Source organism: Lagenorhynchus albirostris, chromosome 9 (genome assembly GCF_949774975.1).
Source record: "Lagenorhynchus albirostris chromosome 9, mLagAlb1.1, whole genome shotgun sequence".
NCBI lineage: Eukaryota > Metazoa > Chordata > Mammalia > Artiodactyla > Delphinidae > Lagenorhynchus > Lagenorhynchus albirostris.
In genome coordinates, this window is record NC_083103.1 from 63,835 (window position 1) to 91,769 (window position 27,935).

The window sequence follows — 27,935 nt, forward strand, 5'->3', positions numbered from 1 at the left end:
CGCTCCGCCCCCGAGCACGCCCCACCCCCGAAAGTCCCTCCCCTGCGAGGCCTTATCACACCCTCGCGCTCTCTTTCCCCACCTCCAGCGCGCCCCGCCCCTCTCGGTGCACCCTCGCCCCGCCCCAGCGCGTCCTTACCACACCCTCGCGCTCTCTTTCCCCGTCCCCCAGCGCCCCGCTCCCGCAAGCCCTTACCACAGCCTCGCGCTCTCTTTCCCGGCCCCGGCAGCCCAGGTGGAGGTGGACGGAAGGTGGGGCCGGTTTCCTAGTCTGATGATCTCCCTCCTCTGGTACCCGAGACCAAACCAGGAACCTGCATTTCTCTACCCTCGCTCCCACCTTTTTTCAATTGAGATGGCGATGATAACTAACACTTTGGGAGTGCTTTCTATGGACAGGCATCATATTTATACTTAGTCCTCGAAAGCCACTACTAGGAAGGTAGTATTGTTATCATCCCACTTGAATCGGGAACACTGGGTCACAAAGGCCGAGGCCACACAGCCAGTCGATGGCTGGTTCGACCCAGGCGCCCGTACTCTTCAACGCCAGAGTAGCACGGCCAGCTGCCAGGGGATTCCGGTACAAATCTTGAGGAGAACTCTGCCCGAAGGAAATAGGCACGGTTACCATGACAACCAGGAGCGCCCCACGTCGCGTATGGCGTTCCCGGCCTGCCCCGCGCGACGCGGCGCCGGAAGTGAGTGAGCATTTCTGGCAGCCCTACCCCGCGGCCTGGCCGTCCCCGCAGTACCGCTGTCCCGGCGTCTTCCTCCCGTCATGAAGGACGTACCCGGCTTCTTACAGCAGAGCCAGAGCTCCGGTCCCGGCCAGGCCGCCGTGTGGCACCGTCTGGAGGAGCTCTACACTAAGAAGTGAGCCCCGAGCCAAGGGGACCCGGGCGTTCTGGGATGGGAGAGCGACACGGAGTGGGTACGGGGGAGGCCCGGGACCTTGATGGACTGAGGGCGCTCAGACCCGTGTGGAGAGAGTGGGGACAGGCTAGACCGAGGAGGTGCGCTGAGGAACCCGGAAGGCAGGGCCGACGAGGGAGAGGGGTGACATCCCACAAGGACCGAGGAGGAGAGCCATAGGCTGGGTTTTGGGATCTAGGGTTCACTGCCTTCCAGACCGAGGGGCTGTGACTGAGGCTTCGAAACTCCCCTTCCTTCTGGTCTTACGAAAACGGTTCAGGGCTCTGATTTTACCTCTTGATTCCAGTCAAACAAGCAAAACACCCTTTCGGGGTCAGGCTGCCATACATTTTGTATAACAGATACCGGTGTCTTGTACTTAGCTTTGTCATAGTGGCACTGTAGCCACAGTTATCTTTCTCGGCAGTCTGGAGCAGATAAACCAGAGGCCAGTGCAGTTTATTTTTTTCCCCCCTGTTGATTCTGCCTCAGTTTACACGGTGGGGTGCAACCACTTCTCCGCTCTCCCATGGCCCATACTTTTTATTGCATTTCATGTTGGGCTTTGTGCCCCTAGAGAGGTCTCAGTTTTGCTTAGAAACGGTGAATTTCAGAACAATTAAATTATCAGTTGCTGAGCAATAACCTCTTTTTAAATGAATCGAATGAGTTGCTGGCATTGGTTTAGTGATGTTCCATAGAAAAATACACCTCTTGTAATACCTCCCTGTTAACAACCCTAGCTTTTAGCATAGTGCCTTTCACATGGATATTCAGTATGTGTTGGTTTTTTTGTTTTTGTTTTTGTTTTGCGGTACGCGGGCCTCTCACTGTTGTGGCCTCTCCCATTGCGGAGCGCAGGCACCGCACGCGCAGGCTCAGCGGCCATGGCTCACGGGCCCAGCCGCTCCGCGGCATGTGGGATCTTCCCGGACCGGGGCACGAACCCGTGTCCCCTGCATCGGCAGGCGGACTCCCAACCACTGCACCACCGGGGAAGCCCTCAGTATGTGTTTTGATGATGTTCAGCAGCCTTCTGCTATTAGCAATTTTTGAGAGAAAATTCTTAGTTTTTGGCAAATAGTTGCATGTGTAGCACTTTGTATTTTTCAAAGCATTTTATCTGCACTCTTAGAAATTAGCCTTTGGTTTCAAGTGTGCTATGTCATTGTTCTAGAGGCTTTCTGTATTAGCTCATTCAGTCCTTCATCCTGTTTAAAGATGAGGAAGCTGAAGCTCAGTTTAAGCTCCTTCCCTGAGATACTCAGCTAATAGGTAGAAGAGCCAGGAGTTCAAATTAGGTATGTGTGATTCCAGAGTTCTTGTTTCCAGTCAAGCCTCTCAACGCTTTGAGGTAGTCTGGAAAGGTGTTCTCCATTCATAGCTGAGGAAACTGAGTCTTAGAGAGGTTAAGTGATCTCAGGGTGACATAACCACTGAGTGGCAGAGCCAGGGAAAGAACTCAGCTTTAAAACACATCCGCTTTAGCATTCTTGTATTACACAGTAGAGACTGGTTAGTATTTGTTATTTGATAGGACCATCAAGGGTGAAGATGTCTGTGACTGACGCTAGGTTATAGGTCTTAAGAGCCTTGTGTTTTTCAGGTTGTGGCATCAGCTGACACTTCAGGTGCTTGACTTTGTGCAGGACCCATGCTTTGCGCAAGGAGATGGTCTCATTAAGGTAAATGATTTGCCATGCTAGGTCAGAGTATATAAATGTGTTCAAGTACTTTTTAAAATAATAGGTGGGCTTTACAATGATAATATTTATAACAATAAGCCTATTCAGCCACCACTTTTTGTCAGGTGCCGTTTGTTCTGAGTGCTTTACACATTTACTCATTCACCTGTAACAGCATTGGGAGATAAGTACTACTGCTGTCCTATTTCTGTCCTGTTTTTTTTTATGTAGAGGCAGACACCAAGAGATTAAGTGACTTGCCATAGATCACAGCTAATAAGTGACAGAAGAGGATTCAAACACAGACATTCTGGCTCCTTCTAAAATCCCGACCTAAAATGCTCTCTCTTAGCATGCCACTGTATCTTATTGTTTATAGATTTTTTTATTTTAATTTATTTGGCTGCGCTGGGTTTTAGTTGGGGCATGAGGGATCTTCGTTGCCACGTGCGAGATCTAGTTGCAGCATGCGGGCTCTTAGTTGTGGCATTCGGGATCTAGCTCCCTGACCAGTGTTCAAACCCGGGCCCCCTGCACTGGGGACGCGGAGTCTCAGCCACTGGACCACCAGGGAAGGTGGACAACTGTTAAAACTGCCGTCACTCCTCTTCCCTCTCCCCCACTGACGCTGCTTGTTTGCCCGAACGCTTTGTCCTGGGCAGTGTGGAGGATGTGCTTCACTGGGGGACAGGAGGCTTGGAGGGGGAATGCTGCTTAGTATCATGCTGCCTCTGTAATAGAGCACTTCTAGAATTTTGTCAACAGAAAAATACACTCTCTGCCCCAGCCTTTCCCAGATCCCCTGACAAACCCACCCCACCCCAGATTTGTTCACTGGTAGCCTACTCTTTGAAGTCTTTCCTGACATCTCTCCTTGTTGTCTTTCTCTTGGATTCTGGATGAATCAGAGGAACTGATTCATGCATTGGAACTGCAAGCTAGTTCATAATGGTAGTTTGAATTATTTGCCCTGAATACATTACTTTAAATGTGCTCACAGTGAAGCTTACCACTTTGTTATTCCACCGTCTGGGCTTCTAAGATTTTCTTGTGGTTTATATCTACCAGTTTGACATTTTACAAGTTCAAAGGAACTTGTAATCGTCTGTAAGTCTGGAGATTTTGCTGGGCATGCTGTCTTCTGGAATATGTGGGAAAATGATAAATTAGAGCTGTCTTAATATTTGTTCCTTAAGGTTCTGTATCATCGTTATGGATAATTCATAATTGTTCGTCTCTCTTCTTTGGCTTCTTGTCTTTAAATCACTTTCTACTCATAGCAGAATATTTGCAACCTCTCTCATTGGCTGCTCCAGCTATGTGCTTTCTTCTTTGCTTTTTAACTCACAGTGTTGTCACTTATTTGTTTGCAAGTCTCTCTTCTCTACTAGGCCAGAAGCTCCTTAAAAGCTCAGTTTTTGTCTTGTACATTCTCTGTCTGTAGTGCCTAGCAAAGGGTCTGAGTAAGTGCTCAAATGTTTGCTGAATGGCTAAGCTATTTGATAATGGGACGTAATTAGCCTGCCACCTTCTGACCTCTGTCAGGTTAGTGAACCTTTCAGACTAATAGTCTGTTTACTCAGCATACTTTGGAGGACAAATAGAGAAGTTGGTCTTCGGGAGATTCTCACAGGGTAGGGTTCTAATTCCCAAAGCCAGAAAAAAAAAAAAAAAACATAGCTTTCTTCAGTAATTGATTGGTGATCATTTATGTGAACTTAATAAGCCCCAATATGGGTCTTCTGTCATTCAGCAAACATTTACGCAATGCCTGCTGCATGATGGGCATCATGGTAGTGTCTGAAGTTTTGCTTTTGCCGAGTGAAAGACGTCCTGTAATTACTCTCCATGTTTTGGTTCTACAGCTTTATGAAAACTTCATCAGTGAATTTGAACACAGGTAAAACTCTTTTGTCAGTTTTTGTTCTTGAAAATGGATACATTGATATTTGTTGACACTCAAAGATGTGGTTTTTATTTCAGGGTGAATCCTTTGTCCCTGGTAGAAATCATTCTTCATGTAGTTAGACAGATGACTGGTGAGTCTCACTTTGTTTCCTAAAGGAATAGATCCTAATGGTAATTTAAATGATCTTGAAGTATAAGTTATTTGAACTTTTGCATTTCAGTAGAAAATGTAAAATTCTAAGTTTTGTATTTTACGGTCTAAACCTAAAGATTATCCCACCTAAAAATGTCCTGGTTGGTCGAAACTAATCTGTAAAGATAATCTGTTGGTGGTTCTTCTGACTTTGTTCTCTCTTTTCTAGATCCTAATGTGGCTCTTACTTTTCTGGAAAAGACTCGTGAGAAGGTAAATGTGAAGTCTGAGCCAGATCTTTTAAAATATGTTTGACTTATAGTTTGTGTCTGTGCTTACTGTTCACAACTCTAGAGACCAGTGTGTCTCTAGTCCTGCATGTTAAATCAGTGTACAGATACCTTCCTTGTTAGTCTGCTGCCCACAGTTCTGAGGCTCCCTTGTTTCTGATTCTTTAGGTGAAAAGTAGCGATGAGGCAGTGATCCTGTGTAAAACCGCAATTGGAGCTCTAAAATTAAATATCGGGGACCTACAAGTTACAAAGGTGAGATTGCCGCAGTACAGATTATCGTTGTTTAAAGTTGTAGGGGGCAAAAATCCTACTTTTCTTCTTTATTTATTTTTAAATAATTTTAAATTACAAGAAAGTTGCAAAAATAGCAAAAGAACTCTCCTCTACCCTTACCTCAGACTCCCATTGTTGACATTTCACCACTTTGCCTTGTTGTTCTGTGTGTATGTGGTTTTTTTTTTTCTTTTCAAAACCACTTAAGAATAAGTTGTTGATACGATGCCTGTTGCCCTTAAACAGAGTTCTCCCCTGTGTGACCACAGCACGCCCATCCAGCAGGAGCCCACACAGCCTCCAGTGGTCCACAGCACGTGGGTTCTCGCCATTCACCATTGACCCAGCCCTTTCTGCTTCCTAATTATCATTGTTGAAGATTCCTGTCTGTGTTTATGCCTTTCTTACTTTCATTTTAGTGTAATTTTGGGGATAGGTGTGAGTATGGATAGCAGACCAACTTCTGTGGTCAGTGCATCATACAGACACTCCCGACGCGCCATCCCTTCAACACTTGGCATTTTCAGCTGCTCAGCTCTTACTGATCTGTTGAGATGAGATGGTGTCTCACTGAAAGTTTACTTTACATTTCTTGATTACTGATTACCACTCTGCTCACGTCTCCACTTCTATAAATTGCCCGTTTTATCTTTTCTTTTGCCCATTTTTTTGTGTTGCTTATCTTCTCTTGATTTTTAAGAGTTTTTTACTTAGCCTTGGTCATATTCCCCTATGGGTTGCATGTGCTTTAAATATCTTTTCATAGTCTATAGCTTGTCTTTGTTCTTTTTTCTGTGTTTTGGATGAACTGAAGTTTTCCATTTTAACATAGTCAAATTAGTCATTTGTGGCTTTTGCTTTTCATCTTGTCATATGTTACTTGAAAAATGTTTCAAGTTACAAAGAAAGGCAATTTCACTTCCTGTGTGTAGGAAACAATTGAAGATGTTGAAGAAATGCTCAATAACCTCCCTGGGGTGACATCCGTTCACAGTCGTTTCTACGACCTCTCCAGTAAATACTATCAAACAATCGGAAACCATGCATCCTACTACAAAGATGCGCTGCGGTTTCTGGGCTGTGTTGACATCAAGGATCTGCCAGGTAACGTGGCCAGAAAGTCCATGTCACACGAGGAACTCACACGTCATAGCAGCTGTGACATGCCTGAGGCAGCCAATCTCAGGAATTATTCAGATGTGTTCATTCCTTTTAGAAGAAAGTCCATGTGGTGGGAAGAGTTGTTTAAGCTTCGTTTCCGCATTGTATTTGTCTTCAGCGTTTAATTCAGGTGAAAATGAGGCTCGCACCTCGTAGCCCCTTTACTGCCCCTTCTCCAGGTCTCTGTGTTCTCTGAGTCAGAGGCCTCTGTGAGAAGGACAGTGATGCAGGTGCCTTAACCCCTCGCAGGATGGAGGGCACGGTGAGATCCCTGAACCTGGGACTCTTGTCGTAAAAACTGAAATGCTGGACCCAGGGGAATAAATTATGGAATTTTCAAGGGTTTGAGGGTGGAAAGAAAAGTGGCCAGTGACTTTTGGGAAAAGTGCAAAAGGAATATGTGTTTAGAAAAGAAATGTAGCCTATTTCAGCATATTTTAGATGTTTTCCACAATATACTGTTGAAGCTAAGGGGACCAGCAACTCCTAAAATTGTTAGTACAGTTTCAATTGCTGCATCTCAAGAAAAATATATTGGAAAAAGCAACTAATGTGTCAAGAGAATAAGGGAACAGAGTTCTAGTCAAAAGAAGCTAAATGTGGTGGCTTGAAGGTAAATAAGAAGTGGTGCTGCTTCCCACGCAGGCGAGGGGATGAGGGGCACACCCGCCAGGCAGCAGACAGGCTGAAAACGTATAGTTCGGTGAAGATAAGCAATGAGTGCCTTTCCCACAAAAGCCATTTATGTGGTTCCAGGTATGATCTAAGTCAATCCAATACTTTAAAAGAGATGGCTAATCATAGGGCTTTGTAATATAACCGTTGCACAGAACAGTGTCTGTACATTTTATGAGAGACTTCTAAAGCCAAACGGGACTGACTCTCGTGCCTGGCGCGTAACCGGAGCTGTGTTGTTGCCGTAGTGTCTGAGCAGCAAGAGAGAGCTTTCACGCTGGGACTAGCAGGACTTCTTGGCGAGGGAGTTTTCAACTTTGGAGAGCTGGTAAGTGGGCCTGGGGTGCAGATTCCTTAACACAGGGGACACTGTGACTTTTTGTCAGCTGACCGTCTCCGTCCTCACAGCTCATGCACCCCGTGCTAGAGTCACTGAGGAACACTGACCGGCAGTGGCTGATTGACACCCTCTATGCCTTTAACAGCGGCAATGTAGAGCGATTCCAGACTCTGAAGACCGCCTGGGGCCAGCAGGTCAGTCACAGGCGGGGCTGGTGGAGTTCATCCGTGTGTCCGCTGTCTGTTGAGCGCCTTCCCTCTACACGCCACTTTGCTCTCATTGAGCAGGTGGTTCGTTCGGTCGCTGATTAGTTGCTGTGGTAACTCGGTTACTGTGGCAGTGCTCAGGGCCACAAGCAGAGAGAGCTTCCCCTGTGTTGGGTGGAGGGGGTGTAACTGAAAGCTTCCCCAAAGAAGGACTGCTCTGTGTGTGACCTTAGGAATGAGTAGGAATTAGCTAGTGACGAGTATGGAAGAGCATATGCCCAGCAGAGGGAGAGGAAGCTTTCCGCATGTTGGCAAAGTGAGATAGGGCGCGTGGGGCTAGAGCGCGTGAGTGACTAGAGAGTGGGGAGATCATGGGGTGGGGAGGGGACAGGAGCAGAGGTGCGGGGAGTGGGGGGAGAGGGGTCTGCATGGGGGAGGGGCCGGGGAGAGGGAAGGAGCCTGTGTTGAGTGGGAGTCAGTGAGGAGAGCACTTAACAAGGATTTGAAGTTTAACAGTAAGGTTATTCTTTTTAAATGAAATTATTAGAAGCAAATAATTACTAAAATGTTAATGGTGATAGGAATTATGGTTGTGTTATGGTCTTTGTACTTTTCTGGAACTTTCCATCTTCTCAAAGTTCAAGGTGAACTTGTAGGACTCACACATAAGGGCACAGAGTAGATAACAATGGGCTGTGAAGAAAGCAGATGCAGCCAGCCTAACGAGGCCTGTGTGTTGGCGTCTCAGGAAGGTGTGCCACTCAGAAAGGAAGACGGCTGGCACGGAGATGTCAGGAGGAGTCGGAACTTGAGAGGTGCTTGCCAGCCGTATCTGTCCAGGCAGCAAGAGCTCGTTCAGGGGGAGGGGCCCTTTCTGAAGAGCTTGACTTGTCCATGGCTGTAGCAGAAGTGTCACTGTCAGGGCTGCCCGTGTCGGGGTCTGAGCTACTAAACGTCTGAGTCAAGGAAGCCGCTCTCCACGGTTTGGCTCTGTGCTCAGCAAATAGCCTTTAGACACAACTGCAGGGAGATTGTACAGGTTGTGCAGAAGGTGCATTCTGGTTCTCATGACAGTGCCACTTTTCGTGACAAATTAGTAACTTGCTCTTTCAGTTTAGAATAAGTCTCCGGAACTCCAGCGGTGTGTCCCTCAGAGGCCCCATTGACACCCAGCTGACTGAGCAGGCAGTGCACCCAGACCCGCTCAGGCGTCGGCTGTGCCCTCCCCGCCTTTCCTCGCGAGGAGCCCTCCTGCAGCACCTGCATACACCCTGTGGCCCTGCCCCCTGGTGTTGGTGACAGCAGCACAAATCCTACCTTGTAAACTCCTTGTCTTGGAAAATCCTTAGGCCTTCAACTAAGCACTCTTCTAATGATTTCCTGAGAAAAGTGAAGTTCAGATCCCTTGAAGCAAATGATGAGCCTCAGTGATCTAAAGTGTTTGGACCTGCCCAGTTTCTTTTTGTTCAGTTGACGGCTGTAGAAAGAATTTCAAAGCCAGGTCAGGTAACTGGTACCCTTTCGCTTTGCAGCCTGATTTAGCAGCCAGCGAGGCCCAGCTTCTGAGGAAAATCCAGTTGCTGTGTCTCATGGAGGTAAGCGAGGCCCCGCCCACTTCCAGGCCCTCGGGGCGCAGCCTGAGCTGGGCTGCTAGCTCTCCTGTCCCGCACCCTCTCCAGCACCTTTCCTCTTCCTCTGCCACCACTTGCTTTTTTAGTTTGTGTTTGGCTCTCAGCTTAGATGACGCCGCCTCCGAGAGGTATTCCCCGACCACCTGCGCTACGGGAGCTGCCACCTCATTGCACTTGCCGTTCTTTGCATGCTCATCCGGTTTCCCACACTAGAATTTAAGCTTCTTGAGAAAAGGGACTTTGTGTTTCTAGTTTCCCATGGAATCCCCAGCTCCAGGTACAGCCCTGGCACATGGCAGCCTCAAGTACTTGTTCAGGAAACGAATAGTGACTCTTGTAGAAAACTACCATAAAGCGTGCTTCACCTTCTTATCTAGGAATTGAAAGCTTAGTGAGATAAGATATATGACTAATATTAAGAAAGTTTTAGTATGTGTGGTACTGATAAGATCTGTATTTTCAGAGCAAGTATTGACAGACATATCCCTTATCAATCAGCTCTCTGACAATCTTTTTTTGGAAAAATAGTTAATAAACAAAAATTTTTTTCAGATGACTTTCACACGACCTGCCAATCACAGACAACTCACCTTTGAAGAAATTGCCGAAAGTGCTAAAGTCACCGTGAACGAGGTACAGAGTTCTTAGACTCGGGATGTGCAGCAGCAAAGCTGCTCCTCGGGGGCGGTCAGGACTCCTGTGTGAGATCACAGAAAGAAACTGCTCCTCGTTCCCCTCGTGTTTCACAGCTGGCGGGGTCCGCAGGTACGTGCGTGTTGGCACCAGGGTGTCTTACACGACCCCCTCTCTGCACAGGTGGAGTTGCTGGTGATGAAGGCCCTCTCGGTGGGGCTGGTGAAAGGCAGTATTGACGAGGTGGATAAGCGGGTTCACATGACCTGGGTGCAGCCCCGCGTGTTGGATTTGCAACAGGTGATGTGCTTGAAATACATAGTTCAGCTTTGCGGGTGTTTTGGGTTGTATCTGTGCTGCCTTTGTTTCATTTGGATGGAAGCCATTTAGGAAGAAAGCATTATTAGACAGGAGATTTCGGAGAATGAATTACTGCTCTAGGGACTAAGGGCTTTTCAAAGAACCTAATTGAATGCAAGCTTGAGATTTGAGCCCTGCATTTAAAGCGTATTGTGACAACAGTGCTGGTTGTGCTGATGATGTCTTTTAATCTTTAATTTGGTGCTCCGATCAAATACTTTCCTGGTTCCGTGATTTGAGCTCATATCCATCTTATTTATATTTGCTGGAAATTTAATCCTGTGGCTTTCCTCTATTCTTGCCTGTTTTCTTTCATGCAAGTTTTTCCTCATGTCCTTCTGATAGAATTGGCTGGGATAATCCCATCTCACACACCCCGCTTTCCCAGCTCTGATGTCCTTTTTATTAATGCTGCCCGAAAGGATTAGCTGGAAATTTAGGACTGCCCCGTCAGGTGCTGTGATTCCCAAGGGCCTTAACACACGTGTGTCCTGGTTTGCCCTCAGATCAAGGGGATGAAGGACCGCCTGGAGTTCTGGTGCACCGACGTGAAGAGCATGGAGATGCTGGTGGAACACCAGGCCCACGACATCCTCACCTAGTCTCCCCTGCCCTGACCAGTCTGGAGAGGTGTTTCACGGCTGATAAAACTGGCAGCTGAGAAGACCTGCCTTTAATTGGGGGTGGGGGTGGGATTCAGTTTGGAGTAGGGACTGTTGTTCTTGCTGTGAAGACTGTCACAGAGCACTGTCATCGATGGGGGTGCCCAGCCACAGGCAGACGCCTCCTTTGTGGCTGTCACCATAGCCTGCAGTGGGGAGGAGCCGCCAGGCTGAGTGATGAGGTAGCAGGAGTGTGGGCCCCCCGCCCCCGGAGTCACAAGGGGTAGCCCTAGTGTGCAGGGGGCCCACTCCAGGGTTGGCCTCCATTACATCACCTGTGTGAACATGTTTTCCAGCGTGGTTTGAGAATGTTTCTATAACTAATGCCTTGCTCTGTTCTTTCCGTGGTTCTGTTTCCTTAGGCTTAGCGTCCAGGTCAAGCCTATGCCTAAAGTGATTAAAAAGCAGGGGATGGAACCTAGGGAGGGCTTGGTGGGGATTTGGCCTTGGTTTTCCTCACCCTCTGCTCTGAGGAAAGGGCATCCCTGCCCACACAGGGCACAGGGCAGAGCCAGAGCAGAGGGCGGTGGGCACGGCAGCCAAGGAAGCGAGTCCTGCCTTTATTGTTGCTCAGAGAGACGTGGTGTCTATTCCTTCTGACAGGTGTCTACCCCATTGCCACCTAGTTGGCAGCTTCTGTGGCCTCAGTGCCCGGGTGCTGACAGGAACCAGCCCGCAGACAGCCGGGTGCTGGGCGTCGGGGCGGGCGGTGCGGGGTGGAGATGCACATACACAAAGAATCACCAAGGAAACGTTAGGAGGAAGGATGGTTTAATCCGATCTTCCAGTCTGTGCCTGGAGCGGTGACCGTGAAGGCTTCATGCTATGGAGCTCTTCTTGTAGCTCTCCAGGTGGTACATGACCCAGCCCGCGGGGATCAGGAAGCCGAGGAACATCACAGAGAGCCCGATGGCCTGCTCCTGCGTTGAGAAAACGCATGAGTCCACTAGGCCCAGGCTGACTGCCTCTGAACCTGGGGCCTAACCAGAGCAGGGTGGAGAGCTAGACAGGCTGCCCTGGACCCTCGGCCCAGCTGTGTTCACGCCGTCTGCCCCAGACAGACTTACCGGGTGTCAGGTGGAGAGACCTGCGAGGTGTGAGCAGTGATCCCTGCGGTCATGAGGGAGGACAGCCTACTGGGCTCCAGTCTGTAGGTGGGGCCTCTCATCACAGCCCCACCCCCTGCCCAAGAGCCTGGCCTGTGCCTGGGCCTTGAACTCCTTCCCACCAGGCATTACATGCACCCTCCCTTCCGGTCACCTGCGGACTGCGTGTCAGGCATGTGTTAAGTTGCTGAGTGGCGGTCCTGTTTGAAAGCCTGGGTGGGATTCCCTGTGTGTGTGTGTGCGTGCGCGCGCGTACACATGCATGCATGTGTTCAGAGGCCATCCCACCTGCCACCCTGTGTTCTTTCTCAGTGACTGCACCCTCAGAGCCAGGCTCTGAAGCACTAGCTATATTTCACCTTCATTGTTTCTTCCTGAAACAGCCTGGACCAGTCGCCCCACCCCTCCCCCAAGTGAATCAGACACCAGGTTGGAGACCAATCCTTCCTTTAGACTTTCACTCCCAGAGGTTTCAGAGCGACGTTTCCAGAACAGGAAACGTGTTCAGTCCTAGTCCTATGACCTTGGGCAGATGACCTTCTAGACCTTGGTTTGTTTATGCTTAAAATAGAGATAGTTGTTGACTCTCCTGGAGCTCCAGGGTCACAGGTTTGCATTTTCACCTGTACTCTCACAGACCCTCAAACCAGCCCACTCTTCCCCTTTAACGGGTTGTAAACGAGATGCACTGAGCGCCCTCCAAGCCCAGCCGTCAGCACCACTGTTTGCCAGACGGCAAGTAGGGGCCTGAGAACAGAGAGCCTCCCACCCCCCAACTGACTCTGCAGGCTGCCTTGGGAGTCTGGCCTGCAGGTGATGGCTGCAGGGACCCCTTTCTTGGACTTGGGACACTGTTCCAGCCAAGGGAATGAGACCTAGCACCAGGATCCCCTCTACATGCAGGCCTGAGAGGACACCCCTCTCCCCTCTGTGTCCTGCCCCAAACCCACCTCATCCTGAGAACATCTCAGGACTGCCCACTCCCCCTGCCCAGGTCAGGCCACCCCCCCCACCCCCGCCCCCCATGCCCCACTGCCTTGGCGGGACCTACCGTTGGAGAAGTGGGTGTTCTGGCCGGCTTGTCAGAGATGTGTGCCTTGGGGACCACCCAGCCCCCCAGGGGTGCTTTCAGCAGCCTGACGGCGGGAGCCAACCTCAGCATGCTTGCGGGGCCGAGCTCCTCCCTAGCCTAGTGAAGTCCCGGTGTGTGCTTGGCGTGGCCTCTGCTCACTTGCTTGTTGGGGCTTTTTATAGCTCAGGGAGGCAGCCTCAGCTGTCCACTCCTGTCACAGGGCTTGGCAGAAGGAGACCTGCTTGGAACTGGGAGAGAAGGGGCCTCAGACCAGCAGCCTCCAGGCCCAATCCCTGCTGTGGCCCCTTTCCACCCGATGCTGGTGCCTTAGCCTGGGAGCCCTTCCCTCACGTTTTCATGTGTTTTCAGGTCATGCAGGCCCTGATCAAACGATGTCTCCTCAGATGTGTCTTGTTTTAGCTGGCGTGTCAGCCCCACAAGGTCGGGGACTGGTGTGTTCACCACGGAGTCTTTGGGGCCTAGATCAGGTTTTCAATGTTGGATGGATGGATGGATGGACGGATGGACAGGTGGGCAGCTAGGAGGCTGAGTGGAGCCGGGGCTCTATGCCAGGCATTGGGTTAGACTGGAGGAATGCAGAGTTGAATCAGACATGACAGGAGACTGCGGGATCACACTCCACCGTCAGAATGACTAAGAGGTTATCGGTGAGAGTGATAAAGGCCACATCCCAGAGCGTGCTCCTCGGCTGTCTCCAGACCAGATCAGCGTCGGGGCGAGCCCAGGAGCCAAGCAGCAGCAGGACATAATGACCACGTCAGTCCTAAGCTCCCAGGCTCAGCCACAGTCTCCATCCTCACGAAGGATGATCACACCCGAGTCAGCCTGCTGGCGAATCAGTGATGTGACTACATTCCGCAAGGAACACCATCTTACCTTGCCCTTCCCTAGAAACCACGCTTGTTCTAGATGCGGGACTCGCTTCTGGGCTCCCAGCCCCGCCTTCCAGGGCCCCAGCGTGACCGTCTTCCTGTGACTTGGTTTCCCAGGAAGGAGCCAAGTCCTGGGAGGCCAGAGGTGGGAGTGTGTCCTGAATGTTAATTCAGCCACGCTGGGCCTCGGTGCCAGCCTCAGGCTGTGGGGGGCTCTCCCGCTCCTCTCGAATAATCCCTTCCGCCTGAACCTTTAATTATAGCTTTGGGGTCCAGGTGGGGATAAGGCTGTGGATCAGAGGGTCAGTCACCCGGCCTGTGGTGTTTCTTCTTTCACAGATAAGACCTCCCGCCCCCCTCACGCAGGCCTGGTTCTGAGGCAGGCCTCCTTCTCCACCCATCCCGGCTTGAGTGGGGTGGGCGTGTAGGCAGGGGTTGGGCAGCAGAGTGCCCACTGTGCTCCGGGGTGTCAGCCCCAGTCTAGCAAGCAAGGCCCTGGCCAGCCCAGCGCTGATGGGTGAGGCCTGGGTGAGCACCAGGACCGGGGAGCTGGGGGCCGCCCTCCAGGGGAGAGAGACTTCGCAGGCCTGTGCTCAACCTAGCCACACCAGCTCCAGCCCCTTCACGTCCACCTCCCTCCCACCAACCTTTCCAAGCGCAAACCTGCCCTGCTCGCCTCCCATTCATGCAGCTTCTGGGGCTCCTACCACCCATGGCAGTCTGCTTCAGGCCACACCCCAACCCGGTTTTTAGTCCCCAGAACCAAACTCTCTGCAGATCCCTGCTGCCCGCACCCACACCCAGGCTGCCAGGGGTGGGAAGCCTGGCCCAGCCTCTCCCTCATGCCCACAGCCGTGCTGACCACCCCCCCAACCAGAGTGCAGCCCTGTGTACTGGACCAGCCTTCTCCACTGGGGTCTGCCTTTTCCTGGAAAGAAAACGATGTGCCCCATGGAGAAAGCAGTGGTGGCCAAGTGGCGGTCACATTGAATAAGGTAGTGAAAGGCCCTGGGGGTGCAGGGTGGGGACGAGGGCCCCCTGTAACAGCTGGACAAACTGAGCCATGGAGAGGGAACAGGGCTTGGGGCCAGCCAGGCCTATTCTGGCCTGTCCTGGACAGGTTAGGGTTAGCAAGAGCTCTCCAGGGCTCTGGTGGACAGAAGTGTCCCTCCTTCATCCTCAGCACGTATCTATGGATCCAGCTCTGATCTAGATCTAGACCCTAGACCTGTCCCTGCTGCCCATGGGTGGGGAGAGGCGGGGATGGGGGGTAGACCAGCCACCGTGCACACCCTCCCCTGCAAAGCTGCGAGGCCACCTGGAAGGTCTGGGGTGGACACTGTGGACACATGGCACCGCCCTGTGTCCACACTCGGAACCACAGAAGCTCTTGAAGAAAGGCACTGACCGTGTGGCGCCGCCCTCTGCAGCAGGCATCTTTAGCGTCAAGGACCCAGAAAAAATGCACACAAATGCAAACATTCGCATCTTACTTTTATCGCATTGGAAATCTACTTTCACCACATAAAACGCAGGTTCTCAAAGTGTGGTCTCTAGACCAGCAGCAGCAGCATCACCTGGGAACTTGTTAGAAATCAGTTAGAAACCAGGGTGGTCCCAGTCATCTGTTATAAGACGTTCCCCCACCCGGGGAATTCTGATGCACAGTCAAGTTTGAGAACCATTTTCATGTCATATAAAAACTTTATGCTTCATAACTTCATTCAAAACTAAATGAGCATTTCCCGAAAAATTAAAATCTCATCCAGGTTGCAAAACTCAGCCCCCTCCTTTAATCTAGAAAAACACACTTCCACTAAGTACTTCTTAGGTTTTGCAGAATTTACCGAAACTGAAGCTCATGGGTAGAGACTCTGCGAGAGGCGGGTTGCCCCCTTCCTCCCCCCTCCCTGCTTTGCATGCCCCTCCTCTGAAACTCAGCTTCTACCCTCTTCATACGGGACGTGCCCACAGAGAAACATGGAGCCAGTCGGTAGGGCATTTTCACAGTTCTCTCGGTGTGATGGTTAATTTTATGTGTCAGCCTGGCTAGGCCATGATGCCCAGTATTTGATCAAACATTGTTCTGGGTGTATCTGTGACGGTGTTTCTGGGGGAGATTAACATTTGGTGGACTGGGTAAAGCAGGTTGCCCTCCAAAATGAGGGTGAGCCTTGCCCAATCGGAGGACTGAATAGAACAAAAAGTTGACCCTCCCATGAGTGAGAGGGACTGCTGCCCAACTGCTTAGTCTGGGACATTGGTCTTTTCTTAGCTTCAGACTCAACGGAAACATCAGCTCATGTAGGGTTTCAAGCCTGCCGGCTCTCAGGACGGACCTAATGGTCGGGTGTCCTGAGTCCAGCTCTCCAGCTGCAGCTCTCAGGACTTCTCAGCCTCCATAACCATGTGAGCCGATCCCTTATAATCAATCTCTACCCATATCTATATCCTGTTAGTTCTGTTTCTCTGGAGAACCCTGACTAATACAACTGTATGCTACACTTGTCATGATCAATGAACCAATATTGATATATCATTATTAAGTAAATAAAGTCCATACTTTATTCATATTTCCTCAGTTTCCCTCTGATGTCCTTTTCCTATTCCAGGACCCTATCCAGGGCCCCACATGACAGTCACTCGTCACATCTCCTTAGGCTCCTCTGGGCTATGATAGTTTCGCAGGCTTTCCTTGTCTTTGGTGACCTGGACGGTTTTGAAGAGAACTGTTCAGGTATGTCATAGGGTACCCCTCTATTGGAACTTGTCTCCTGTTTTTCTCAGGATTCTCTGGGGTTATGGGGTTTGGGAGGACGACCACAGAGGTAAAGCACCCTCTCGTCACATCATGTCAAGGGCACAGACTATCAAGGGCACAGACACATCAGTATGGACTCATGGGTATTTGTCTTATGCCTTGGATTATAATCAATAGTACTTCATTTTGTTGCTCAAATGTTTCCAGACTTGGTGTTGGGAGTTCTTTCTTTTGGCTTCTGTGTCCCTTTGGCATGCCCTTTTCATTGTGGAGTTTTTTGGGTGTTTTTTTTTAATTTGTTTTGAACACTTTCTTACTTACTGGCACTGTAAAATGCTCCAGACTCTCCTTGTATATTTTCTGCCCCAGTGCTAGAATAAGCCAAGGAACCCTGGTCCCTTTTATTGGTGAATGGCACTAGAAACCAGGACCCGGGCACCACGTAGATATACAACATTATGCACCTGTCAAAATTCATAGAACTTTACAGCACAAAGAGTGAACATTAATGTCTGCAAACTAAAAATACCACTTGGGATGTCAGGGGATCCAAGGGCTAACACAGTGTATGTCATGAAAGAATCTAACCATATTACATATGTACGAATGAATCTCAGGGAAGGGAGTGGGGGAAAGGTGGTGACTTAAGTAACTTCAGAAATGAGTGGAGTCTGGGACTTCCCTGGTGGTCCAGTGGTTAAGAATCCACCTTCCAATGCAGGTGATGTGGCTTCGATCTCTGGTTGGGGAACTAAGATCCCACATGGCGCGTGGCAACTAAGCCCACGTGCCGTAACTGCTGAGCCTGGGTGCCACAACTAGAGAGAAGCTGGCGCGCCGCAGTGAGGAGCCCTCACGCCGCAACCAAGACCAGACACAGCAAACAATAAATAAATACATAATATTTTCTAAAAATGAGTGGAGTCTGTAAGAATAAAGGCAAAAGAAACTGCAAATAAGCACTGTACTCTAGGTTATAAAGTAGTTTCCCATGGGGGAGTGTGTGTGTATGTTTATATATAGTTTTATATAAAATAAATATATAGGGCTTCCCTGGTGGCACAGTGGTTGAGAGTCCGCCTGCCGATGCAGGGGACATGGGTTCGTGCCCCGGTCCGGGAAGATCCCACATGCCGCGGAGCGGCTAGGCCCGTGAGCCATGGCCCCTGAGCCTGCGCGTCCGGAGCCTATGCTCCGCAATGGGAGAGGCCACAAGAGTGAGAGGCCCGCGCACCGCAAAAAAAAAAAAAAAAAAAAAGAACTCACACTGTGGAGAGAGAAAAGTGAATGTGCTTTTAGGAGAAACAGCCGCGGCCTGTGTGCGAAATCCGTCTGCGCAGCATCTCAGGCTCAATGAGGGGATCAGTGAGGGCCGCCCTGGGTCTTCAGGATGGGGCTGTGGCCAGGGGCCCCGTGATGGCCCAGCGCTGTGCAGGGCCAGATTCTGTCCACAGCTGAGCTCTAAAACATCTGCTTTTGCGGTCTAGGCTGCTGCTTTCCCTGGCAAAGCCCCCTCTGCAGAATCCCAGCGTGTCAGAGGAGCTAAGTCAGGGGCAAGTCGAAGCATCTGGGACCCCACACAGGGCTCATAGGGCTCTGGCAACTGAGGCCAGACGTTGCTCAGGGCTTGTCTCCAGGACCCTAACTCTTCGGAGACCCTGCCCCCTCCTCTGCTTTGCTGGGCGCTGCCCACACTGTGGTCTGGAGGGAGGGTCTCGTCCCTGCTCTGGGCCTGGCCCAGGTGGGGCTGCTCCAACACACCAGGCAGGCACACGGCTCCGTCCTCTCAGGCCTCTGTGGGAACAAGAGAGACTTGTTCACGTTCTTTAAAAAGCACAGAGTGCCCCTCCCACCAGGAAGTGTGCTGGCGGTGTGTCCTTCAGACTCTCCCGTCACCCATCCTGCTCTGTGCCCGGGAGGCTGCCCATGTGGAGGGCAGCAGCAGGAGTTTAGGAGCAGGAAAGAGCGAGGAGGGCGCCCTGGGGGAGGTGTGAGTGCGCCCAAAGCAGTGCCTCGCCTTCTCCCTGCGCCTTCCTCGGGGAGAGGTGGGGACTGTCTGTCTTAAATAGAAACAAAACTCGTAGGTAGAATGGGAACCTCTGTGGACCCTTTCCTCCTGGGGAAGGGGCAGCAGAACAGAGGCTCCCAGGACTCGGGGTTCCCTCCCCAAGGGCAGCTCTCAAGGCTCCTGAAGGAAGCAGGACTGAACACAGGATGACCTGTGGAGCCTGAAAGGCAGTGATGATGCCGCAGCCCCTGTTCTTGCAGACACACTCTCACAGAAATGCACACTCAGAGACATACTGTGTTCGTTTCCTGTGGCTGCTTAGCCATTACTACAAACTCGGCGGCTGAAAACAACACACATGTATTCTCTTACAGTCGTGGAGGGCAGAAGTCCAAAGTCAGCTTCACTGGGCTGAGGCCCAGGTGATGGTTCAGCCGCTCTCCCTCTGGAGGCCCCAGGGGAGAATGTCTTCCTTCCCAGCTGAATCTCCAGCTTCTAGGGCTGTGTTCCTTGTGCTCCTTGCCTCGTGGCCCCTTCCTCTATCCTCAAAACCTGCAGCCTGGCCTCTTGCCTCAGTGTCACACTGCCTTCTGCCTGTGTGCCAAAGCGCCCTCTGTCTCCATCCTATGACACTTGTGATGACATTCAATAATAACTATGCAGGATAATCTCCCCATCTCAAGATCCTGAATTTAACCACACCTGCAAAGCCCCTTTTGACATTTCAGGGAACATTCACAGGTTCCAGGAACTAGGAGCTGATATCTTTGGGGACTATCATATAGCCTACCATAGATACATTTATGCAAACACAGTATTAGGGTGGCCACACCAACAGACACAGACATACACACACACCCACATTACACACAGGCAGACACTGTCAGTAGAAACCCGCATTCCTGGGGTCCCACGTGGTCACCCATCAGTCACACACATGCCTCATGTCCAAAGCTCTTCCCATCAGCCTGCTTAAGCCAGGTTTGGGAGGCCACAGAGCACTTCCCTGTCCCATTTTCTCCTGGCTCCCGGGTGACAGCCTTCCTTTCCCCAGTGACACTGTGCATGTCCCTCCTTTGCCCCCTCTACCTAGGAAGCCCTTGCTCACCTCTGCCTTCAGAATTTAACCAATCTTGAGGCCTTAAAGTTTAAGGTCTTGTTCTGAGCCAGCCACCTCCTCCATACAGCCCACCTTGCTCTGCAGTTACCTCTCACAACCATGCCTCGCTGCCACACCCCATGGGTTCTTGGAGAACGTGAACTGAATAAAGGAACAGTAGAAAACCAAAGGTCACTGAGCGGAGCTCTTAAACACCGGTCGTGCGAAGGTGCCACGGTGCCTGAGTTTGGGAGCTTGGTTGCCGGGGACCAGCCCCAGCTGGACAGGTTTTACCCAAAGGGGAGACGGAGTCGGCGTGGACAGAGCACAAGACACCTCAAAGGATGCAAGGATCTGACAAATTTATTTTCATGATTCCGTAGTACTTATACTATAAAGTAATCTCATTTTCAATCTTAATAACCTCATACCAAAAAAATCCCTTACATAAGACATAAAACAAAAGTAATTCGTCCCCTGTGGTTAGGTACATCTTGGTCACATAAAAATGTCAGGAACGCAGTCTGCGGTTTCAAAATTAGATGTTCTTGTACCTGTATGTTCTATTCAATCAGCCAGTTATTCAAAGCACAAACTCAAGCACATTATTCTTTTAACAACTCTCAAGGGAGGGCGTTGTACCTTTGATCACCAAGTTCCTTTGTAAAATACTTACAAAATATAATCTGTGCTTTATATCTATTTCTATACAAAAAACAATTAAACTTATTAAAGGTTGCCAAATAGCCTACTCTATCTAATTTGCTATACCCCATTATAGCATAAAACTTTCCCACCACCATACCCAAGTGTTTTTTAACATATCTTTAGCTCCCCAGGAGGGCCATAACTCATTTTGTCTTCTACAGTAAGCTTTTACCACACAAATGTTCCTATATATTTCCCTGAACCCAATGCCCTGGCCTGGGAATGGGGATTTCAGGTGTAGTCTTTAAGGGAGCCGGGGTAATCATAATCTTTTTTAGTTTTACCCTAAATCAGGGTCTTTTCCTAAACCCTCCACCAAAACTATGAATAATATATCCCAATACTAATAGCAATCCCATAAAAATCACCTTAAGCAAGAGTAGAGGAGAACAAGGGAACCACGCAGAGGAGAGCTTTGCTTCTCCATATTTGTACCTGACAGTACCAGCTTTGCTTGGCACTATGGGTCTCGTCCGTGCTGAGACTCAAAGGCACTTCCTATATGGCTCCCGGCACTTGGTGACTGTCGGACAGACATCTCAGTGTTGGCCAAGCTAGAGCACCTGGGTCTGGGGCATGGACGGGCCCGACAATGCCCCCAGGCTATGGCTCCAGTCAGGCTAGGGAGGGGTCGCCTCTCTGATCCCCACCTCTGCCCCTGAGTGCTAGACCTCGGGGCCAGACTCTGGAGACCAGCCAGAGGCTCCCGCTCTGGGTGAGTGCGGCTGGCCTCAGCCCTCTGGGTCCTCCACCTCCCCCTGCTGCCTTCCTGGGGCTTCACGCCCCGTGTCCTTCACACATCCTTCCTCCGCCGTCCCCCAGCCTCAGTATTCTAGGGACTCCATCCCCCCAGAGGGCATCTGTGGAGTCTGTCCTCCACCAGGGGCTCAGTCTCTGCCTCTGGTGCAAGGCCCTCAGGCTGGGCCTCACCAAAGGGTCCAGTGAGCACGGATGTCCTGGGCAATTCCGGAACACAGCCTGGACCAGGTGGTGAGTCCAGCTCCCTGCTGAGGCCAACTGCTCCGGGCTCCTGGGTAAGAGAACGGAGGGAAAGGAGGGAAAAGGAGGAAAGGGGAGAGCACAGGCCCTGGTAGACATCTTATCTTGGACGTTTGACCTGCATGCGTGGAAAAGAATGAGCAGAAAGGTAGGTGCGGAGCAGGAAGGCACCCCCTAACTCTGGGGTCAGAGGAGGCCAGTGCCCGCCCAAAGCTTTGGAACGCCTTGGAGCGAAGTCCTCCGTAGGGGTGCTGGGAGGAGAGGACGACCCTCCCGGTAGAGCGCTATCGAGCGTTGGCCTGGAGCCACCTGGATAGATGGGGGCCGCGTCTAAGCCCCTGCCGCTCGTGGGCGCCCGGGGCTGGGGTCCGGAGCGGCGGGGAGGGGCCGGGGTCACCGGGGCACGGCATGCGTGCTAACCCCGTGCGCCCGCCCTCAGCACGGAGGCCCGCGCTGCCGCCGCCCGGGAGGTGCTCCTGGCTGCGCTTGAAGACCTAAGCCAGGAGCGGTTGAAGCGCTTCCGCCACAAGCTGCGGGACGCGCCGCTGCACGGCCGCCGCAAACCGTGGGGGCGGCTGGAGGGCACGGACGCCGTGGACCTCGCGGAGCACCTGATCCATTTCGACGGGCCGGAGCGCGCGCTGGACGCGGCGCAAAAGACCCTGAAGAGGGCGGGCGTGCGTGATGTGGCGACGCTGCTCAAGGAGCAGCGGCTGCGGAGTGAGCGCGGGGTCCCCGCCCTCCGTTCCCTCCCGCCTGGGCAGAGTCCTGGCCACAGGCCTCCATCCTTCCACTTCCCCAGAAAAGCCCCGTAGCTCTTCCGGCCTGGGCGCGCTTCGTCCACAAGTTCGCGGGCCCCAGGGCTCCGATCCTGCGGGTGGCCCCGACCCCTGATTGCGCCCCTCCCCGCACCGCACAGTCGGCGGGGCCTCACCGCAGTCCTCCCTTCCAGGGCTCGGCCTCAGCTCCTAGGCGCTGCTCTCCGCGTCCGATAGGTCTCTCTCGGCGGGAGGCGCAGGCCCCGAGCTTTCCGGGCCTTGAGCCCTGGGTTTGGAGTACGAGTGTCCTCGAAGTCACTCGGAGGTTCCTGACAGCTGGTCCCAGGGAGGAGCGCGGATGGGAGGGGGACTGTGGCGCAACAGGGGAAACTGAGGTCTGAGCCCGGCAGGGAGGGAAACAGGCCCCTGAGAGTCGGCTGACACAGCCCGCCTCCTCCTCGACCCCCTGTTCCCCTCTCCTCTGTCCGGCCCTTCCCTGCCCCCAAGAGTACAAGAAGAAATACCGAGAGCACGTGCTGCGGCAGCACGCCAAGGTGAAGGAGAGGGACGCTCGCTCCGTGAAGATGAGCGAGCGCTTCACCAAACTGCTCATCGCGCCCGATAGCGCTGCCCTGGAGCACGAGGCTCCGGGGCCCGCGGAAGAGCCGGAGCCGGAGCGCGCTCGGCGATCCGACACCCACACCTTCAACCGCCTGCTCGGCCACGACGGGGAGGGCCAGAGACCGCCGACCGTGGTGCTGCAGGGCCCGGCGGGCATCGGCAAGACCATGGCGGCCAGGAAAATCCTGTACGACTGGGCGGCGGGCAAGGTGTACCACGGCCAGGTGGACTTCGCCTTCTTTGTGTCTTGCCGCGAGGTGCTGGAGCGACCGCGCACGTGCAGCCTGGCCGACCTGACCCTGGACCAGTATCCCGACCGCAACGCGCCGGTGCGGCAGATGCTAGCGCAGTCCACGCGGCTGCTGTCCATTCTGGACGGCGTGAACGAATTGCCGGCGCCAGGGCCCGCCGAGGCCGCGCCCTGCACAGACCCCCTTGAGGCCGCGAGCGGCGCGCGGATGCTGGGCGGCCTGCCGAGCAAGGCGCTGCTGCCCACGGCCCGCGTGCTGGTGACCGCGCGCGCCGCCGCCCCCGGGAGGCTGCAGAGCCGCCTGTGCTCCCCGCAGCGCGCCGAGGTGCGCGGCCCCTCCGACAAGGACAAGAAGAAGTACTTCTACAGGTTCTTCCAGGACGAGTGGAGGGCGGAGCGTGCCTGCCGCTGCGCGAAGGAGAATGAGACGCTGTTCTCGCTGTGCTTCGCCGTGTGCTGGACCGTGTGCCCCGTTCTGCGCCAGCTGCTCCAGGTCCTGACCTGTCGCGCACCTCCAAGACCACCACGTCCGTGTACCTGCTTTTCATCGGCAGCGTCCTGAGCTCGGCGCCCGCGGCCGACCGACCCCGCCTGCAGGAAGAGCTGCACAAGCTGTGCCGCCTGGCCTGCGAAGGCGTCCTCGGGGGCAGGGCGCAGATCTCTGAGAAGGACCTGGAACGACTGGAGCTTTGCGGCTCCAAAGTCCAGGCGCAGTTTCTCAGCAAGAAGATGTGACAGGCGTGCTGGAAACCGAGGTCACCTACCGGTTCCTCGACCAGACCTTCCAGGAATTCTTAGCCGTGCTGTTCTACCTGCTGGAGGACGAAGGGCTCCCCAGACACCTGCTGGCGGCGTAGGGGCACTTCTGCGGGGGCACCCGGAGCTGCGTGGCCACCTCGCGCTCACTACGCGATTCCTTTTCGGGCTACTGAACACAGAGAGGATGCGCGACATCGAGCACCACTTCAGCTGCGCGGTTTCAGAGCGCGGGAAGCAGGATGTCCTGAGGTGGGTGCAGGATCAGGGCCAGGGCTGCCCTAGGGTGGCACCAGAGGGGACCGAGGGGACCCAAGCGCTCCGGGGCGCTGGGGAGTCAGAGGAGGAGGAGGGCGAAGAGCTCAGCGACCTGCTGGAGCTGCTGTACTGCCGGTACGAGACGCAGGAGGGCGCCCTTGTGCACCAGGCCCTGCGCGGCCTTCCTGAGCTGGCACTGGAGTGAGTGCACTTCAGCAGAATGGACCTGGCCGTCCCCAGCTACTGCGTGCTGTGCTGCCCGGCGGGGCAGGCCCTGCAGCTGGTTAGCTGCAGACTGGCCACTGCCCAGGAGAAGAAAAAGAAGAGCCTGATGAAGTGGCTACAGGGCAGCCTGGGAGGCAGCTCGTGAGACCCCAGAGCAGGGCGGCCCTCTTCTGCAGGCCCTCTGTGTGCGGCATATGTGCATCTTATGCACTGAAGTGTCCATCTGGGCCTGGGGAGCGTGTCCAGACCTGACGCCTGCTCCCCAGAGGAGAGGCACGACTTCAGGCTGGTTTTCCCACCTCCTTGCAAGGCAGCTCCCAGGGTGTCCTCACCATGCCCCGCACCTCAGCACCCACGTCCGAGGCAACCCTCCCAGCAGCCCTCCACCCACCACGATGCCTTCTCATAAGTCCTGGCGTATACCACGCCCTCTGTGCCCTGAGCCTTTGCTTCTACTGTTCCCTCCACCCAGAATACTGTTCACTGCCTATCCTCAAAGCCTCTGCAAGCCATCCCAGCTGGCCTGAGACCATTTTGGCCTCAGAAATGCCCCACTGACCACCGTATGCCATGACATCTGCCCGTGCCCATCTCCTCCACCAGACCCTCTGCTCCTCCACGGGCAAAGCTCGTGCCGTTGTTTCTGTGCAGTTAATTCCAACCCAGCACCTGACTCAGGTGCTCAGCATCTGTTGGGAGAATGAATGTCAGGACGTTGACAGGGGCTGGGGCTGCCCACTGCAGGTGCAAGGACAGGCCTACCTGGTGTGTGCAGGTGACATGCCTCCATGGGACTCACATAGACAGCTTCAGTGGGGAGGTACTTGTGGTCACAGTTGAGTGGTTTCACTCTGGGCTTGGGATGAAGAGGGAGGAGGGTCCTGGCCCAGCTTGTGGGTGAGGGCAGAAGCAGCTCCAATACCTCAGGACCATAGGAAGGAGTCCTTTGTGGGAGTGAGGGATTGGAAGGGGCTGGGGCCTTCACCTTCCTTTCTCTCTTAGTAGCTCTCGAACCACCATGAGAAAACTCCTGGGCTCCCCACTGCATCCACTCTGTGAGTGGACCGACCGACAGTGTGGTCTGAACACCCTGATGTGAGTGAACATGCCCCCAGCCCTTCCCCTGGAAGGGATGCAGAGCAGGACACCCTGGGCAGGGACAGAGGTGTGGCCCTGTCTGGGGATGGCTGAGAGGACAGGCTGAGAACCTGTGGCCTCTGGTGTCCCTTGCTGGGGTCGACAGGCTCTGCCCACACAGGACAGAGGAGGGAAGAGGGGATGGGGGCAGGGCTCCAGCACCAGCTCAGGTGCTAGTTAGGACAGAGGGCTTGGCCCCAGTCTGAGTGGGAAGCAGAGTCCAGCTGAGCATCCTGGGGGAGGGATAAAGAAGGCCAGACTGTATTTCCCTCCCCAAGGAAGGCTGCTCAGTGCTATTGTGAACTGCTGGGCAGTCCCTCTGGATTCTTACAAGCAGATATGGAAGGCGTTCAGGGCGCGGGCTCTGAGGCCTGTCCGCCATCTGAGCTTCAGTTTCCTCCCCTGGGAAATGGAGCCAGTAGCTTCCACCTCAGAAGGTTGATGTGAGGATTAATGAGGCAGTACTCAGTACATAATCTTTCCAATGACTGTTCACCACCACCAAGTAAGCAGAAAGTAAGAAAGGCTGTAGGAACTAGTACCGAAGGGGCATGTGGTGAAACAGGCACAGTCCTGTGTCAGTGGTGACACAGGGTAACTTAACTTGGCATAAACGTCAGGAGCCGAAACAGTGATCAGCTCACTTGGCCCATTAGTTCTGCTGCCCGGCTAAGTGCGTGAAGATGTTCCTCGCAGCATTGTTTATAATGCCCAGCTAACTAAATGAGCTCAGTCCACCTGCACTTGGTGGGTGACTATATGGAGTTAGACATATTAAGAACAAGGTCTCTTATTGGCTCATCCAGAAGCTGGTGGAGAATACCCTGAGGGAAGAGGGGAGTGCAGTCCAGCAGGGACACACATGGTGACAAGGGGCAGGAGAAGCTCTGTGGGGCCCAGGGAGGCAGGTGTGCAGCCAGCACGTCTGCAGACTGAACCTCAGCCCCCAGGGAGTGGGCAGCTTGCACGGCTGGGGACCCACGTGCCTCCTGACCACAGGCTGTCCCGCTGCAAACTGCCCGACTTGGTCTGCAGAGACCTCTCTGAGGCCCTGACGGAGCTGGGCCTCTTCCACAGCTGGCTCAGCGAGGCCGGCCTGCATGCGCTGAGTGAGGGCCTGGCCTGACCCCAGTGCCGGCTGCAGACACTCAGGTGAGGGCCGGCCTGGAAGGGACCAAGGGGGAGACGGGGGCTCCCATAGCAGCTCCTGCGGTCAGCACTGCCCGCTAGGGTGCAGCAGCTGGGCCTCCAGGAGGCTCCCAGTATGTGTTTGGCCTGCTCCAGCAGAGCCCAGCGCTGACTACCCTGGACCTCAGTGGCTGCCAGCTGTCGGGGACTATGGCGACCTAATTGTGTGCCGTCCTGCAGCTCCCAGGGTGCCGCCTGCAAAGCCTCAGGTGGGGGCAGCGCCGGGAAAGGTGCGGGAACACAGCCTCTCCACCCTGGCTTGGGGTGGGCGCCAGGGGCTTCCCCCAGACCTCACAGAGGAGTCCCGCCCAGGGCCCTCCCGAGGGACCCTGCTGAAACTCAGCCCCTGGAGACCCACCCCCTAAATCCCTGGCCCCGGCCCTGGGCTTCAACCACTCCGCCAGACCAAATGTCCATCTAGTGTCTGGTGCACATGGCCACAGTCTGGACCGGCACGCTTTCACTCCCCTGAAGGCTCTGGCCCCTAGGCCCTACCCGCTGCCCCAGCCCCTGACAGCCCCCTTAGTGGCTGCCTCCCGTCCCTGTGTGCCTTTGGCCTAACCCAGGTCAGCAGCTCCCCATCGCTGCCTCCCCGAGCCCTGGCCTCCTTCCCCCACCAGCTCCACTGCCGTCCTCTGCACACGGCTACAGTCTAACGTCCGTGGAGCTGAGCGAGCGGTCACTGCAGGAGCGGCGGGCCGTGGGGACAGCAAAGGCGGGACTGGCCGTCACCCACCCAGCATTGGACAGCGACCCCCAGCCTCACAAAGGGCTCGGCAGTGACCCCTGAGGCCCTGGGGGAGGGCTCTAGTCAGCCCTACGGAGTAGCCCTCCCCACTCCAAGGGCGAGAGGTTGGTGTTCTCTGCTGTGGGCAACTCTTGAGCCTGAGGGGCCCTGGACAGGCAGGTGGGAGACCCAGAGAGACACGGCCCCTTACCTGCTCCTGGACAGCCCCCGAGACCTCCCCACACCCTGGGGACAGGTATGTCTCTGTCCTCCCCACCAGGAGGAGGGGGTCCCCTCCCCTAACCCCACTGCTGCCCCACCCACGTTCCTCTTCTGGGACCTCCAGCCCTCCCATTGCAGGCGCCCCTCAGCAACAAGGGTGACGCTGAGCGCCCCCGGGAATTGAGGACCTACAGTGTGTTGGCCTTTACCTGGTGCAGGATGACCCATTTGCTGATCCTGTGCCCATGCACAGTATGGGCACCCAGAGCCCG

The 27,935-nt window shown here is 53.7% G+C and overlaps 2 protein-coding genes across 2 annotated transcripts; both read left to right on the forward strand.

Moving 5' to 3' along the window:
* Nucleotides 1–703: 703 nt before the first annotated feature.
* Nucleotides 704–11,163, forward strand: PSMD13 (proteasome 26S subunit, non-ATPase 13). Its single transcript, XM_060158039.1, has 13 exons — nucleotides 704–876; nucleotides 2,522–2,600; nucleotides 4,466–4,500; nucleotides 4,584–4,639; nucleotides 4,871–4,914; nucleotides 5,100–5,186; nucleotides 6,140–6,311; nucleotides 7,292–7,371; nucleotides 7,452–7,577; nucleotides 9,122–9,184; nucleotides 9,773–9,853; nucleotides 10,037–10,153; nucleotides 10,720–11,163. Exons 1-13 carry the CDS (start codon nucleotides 782–784, stop codon nucleotides 10,813–10,815), a joined length of 1,131 nt encoding a protein of 376 aa, XP_060014022.1. The 5' UTR covers nucleotides 704–781; the 3' UTR covers nucleotides 10,816–11,163.
* Nucleotides 11,164–13,703: 2,540 nt separating this feature from the next.
* On the forward strand, nucleotides 13,704–27,504 carry NLRP6 (NLR family pyrin domain containing 6). The gene is given in 13 exon segments (XM_060159516.1): nucleotides 13,704–13,721; nucleotides 18,591–18,697; nucleotides 21,961–22,241; nucleotides 22,474–22,510; nucleotides 22,785–23,638; nucleotides 23,641–23,877; nucleotides 23,880–23,987; nucleotides 23,990–24,530; nucleotides 25,395–25,484; nucleotides 26,526–26,678; nucleotides 26,757–26,782; nucleotides 26,785–26,923; nucleotides 27,366–27,504. Coding segments are annotated over 13 exon segments (2,730 nt in total).
* Nucleotides 27,505–27,935: the final 431 nt, after the last annotated feature.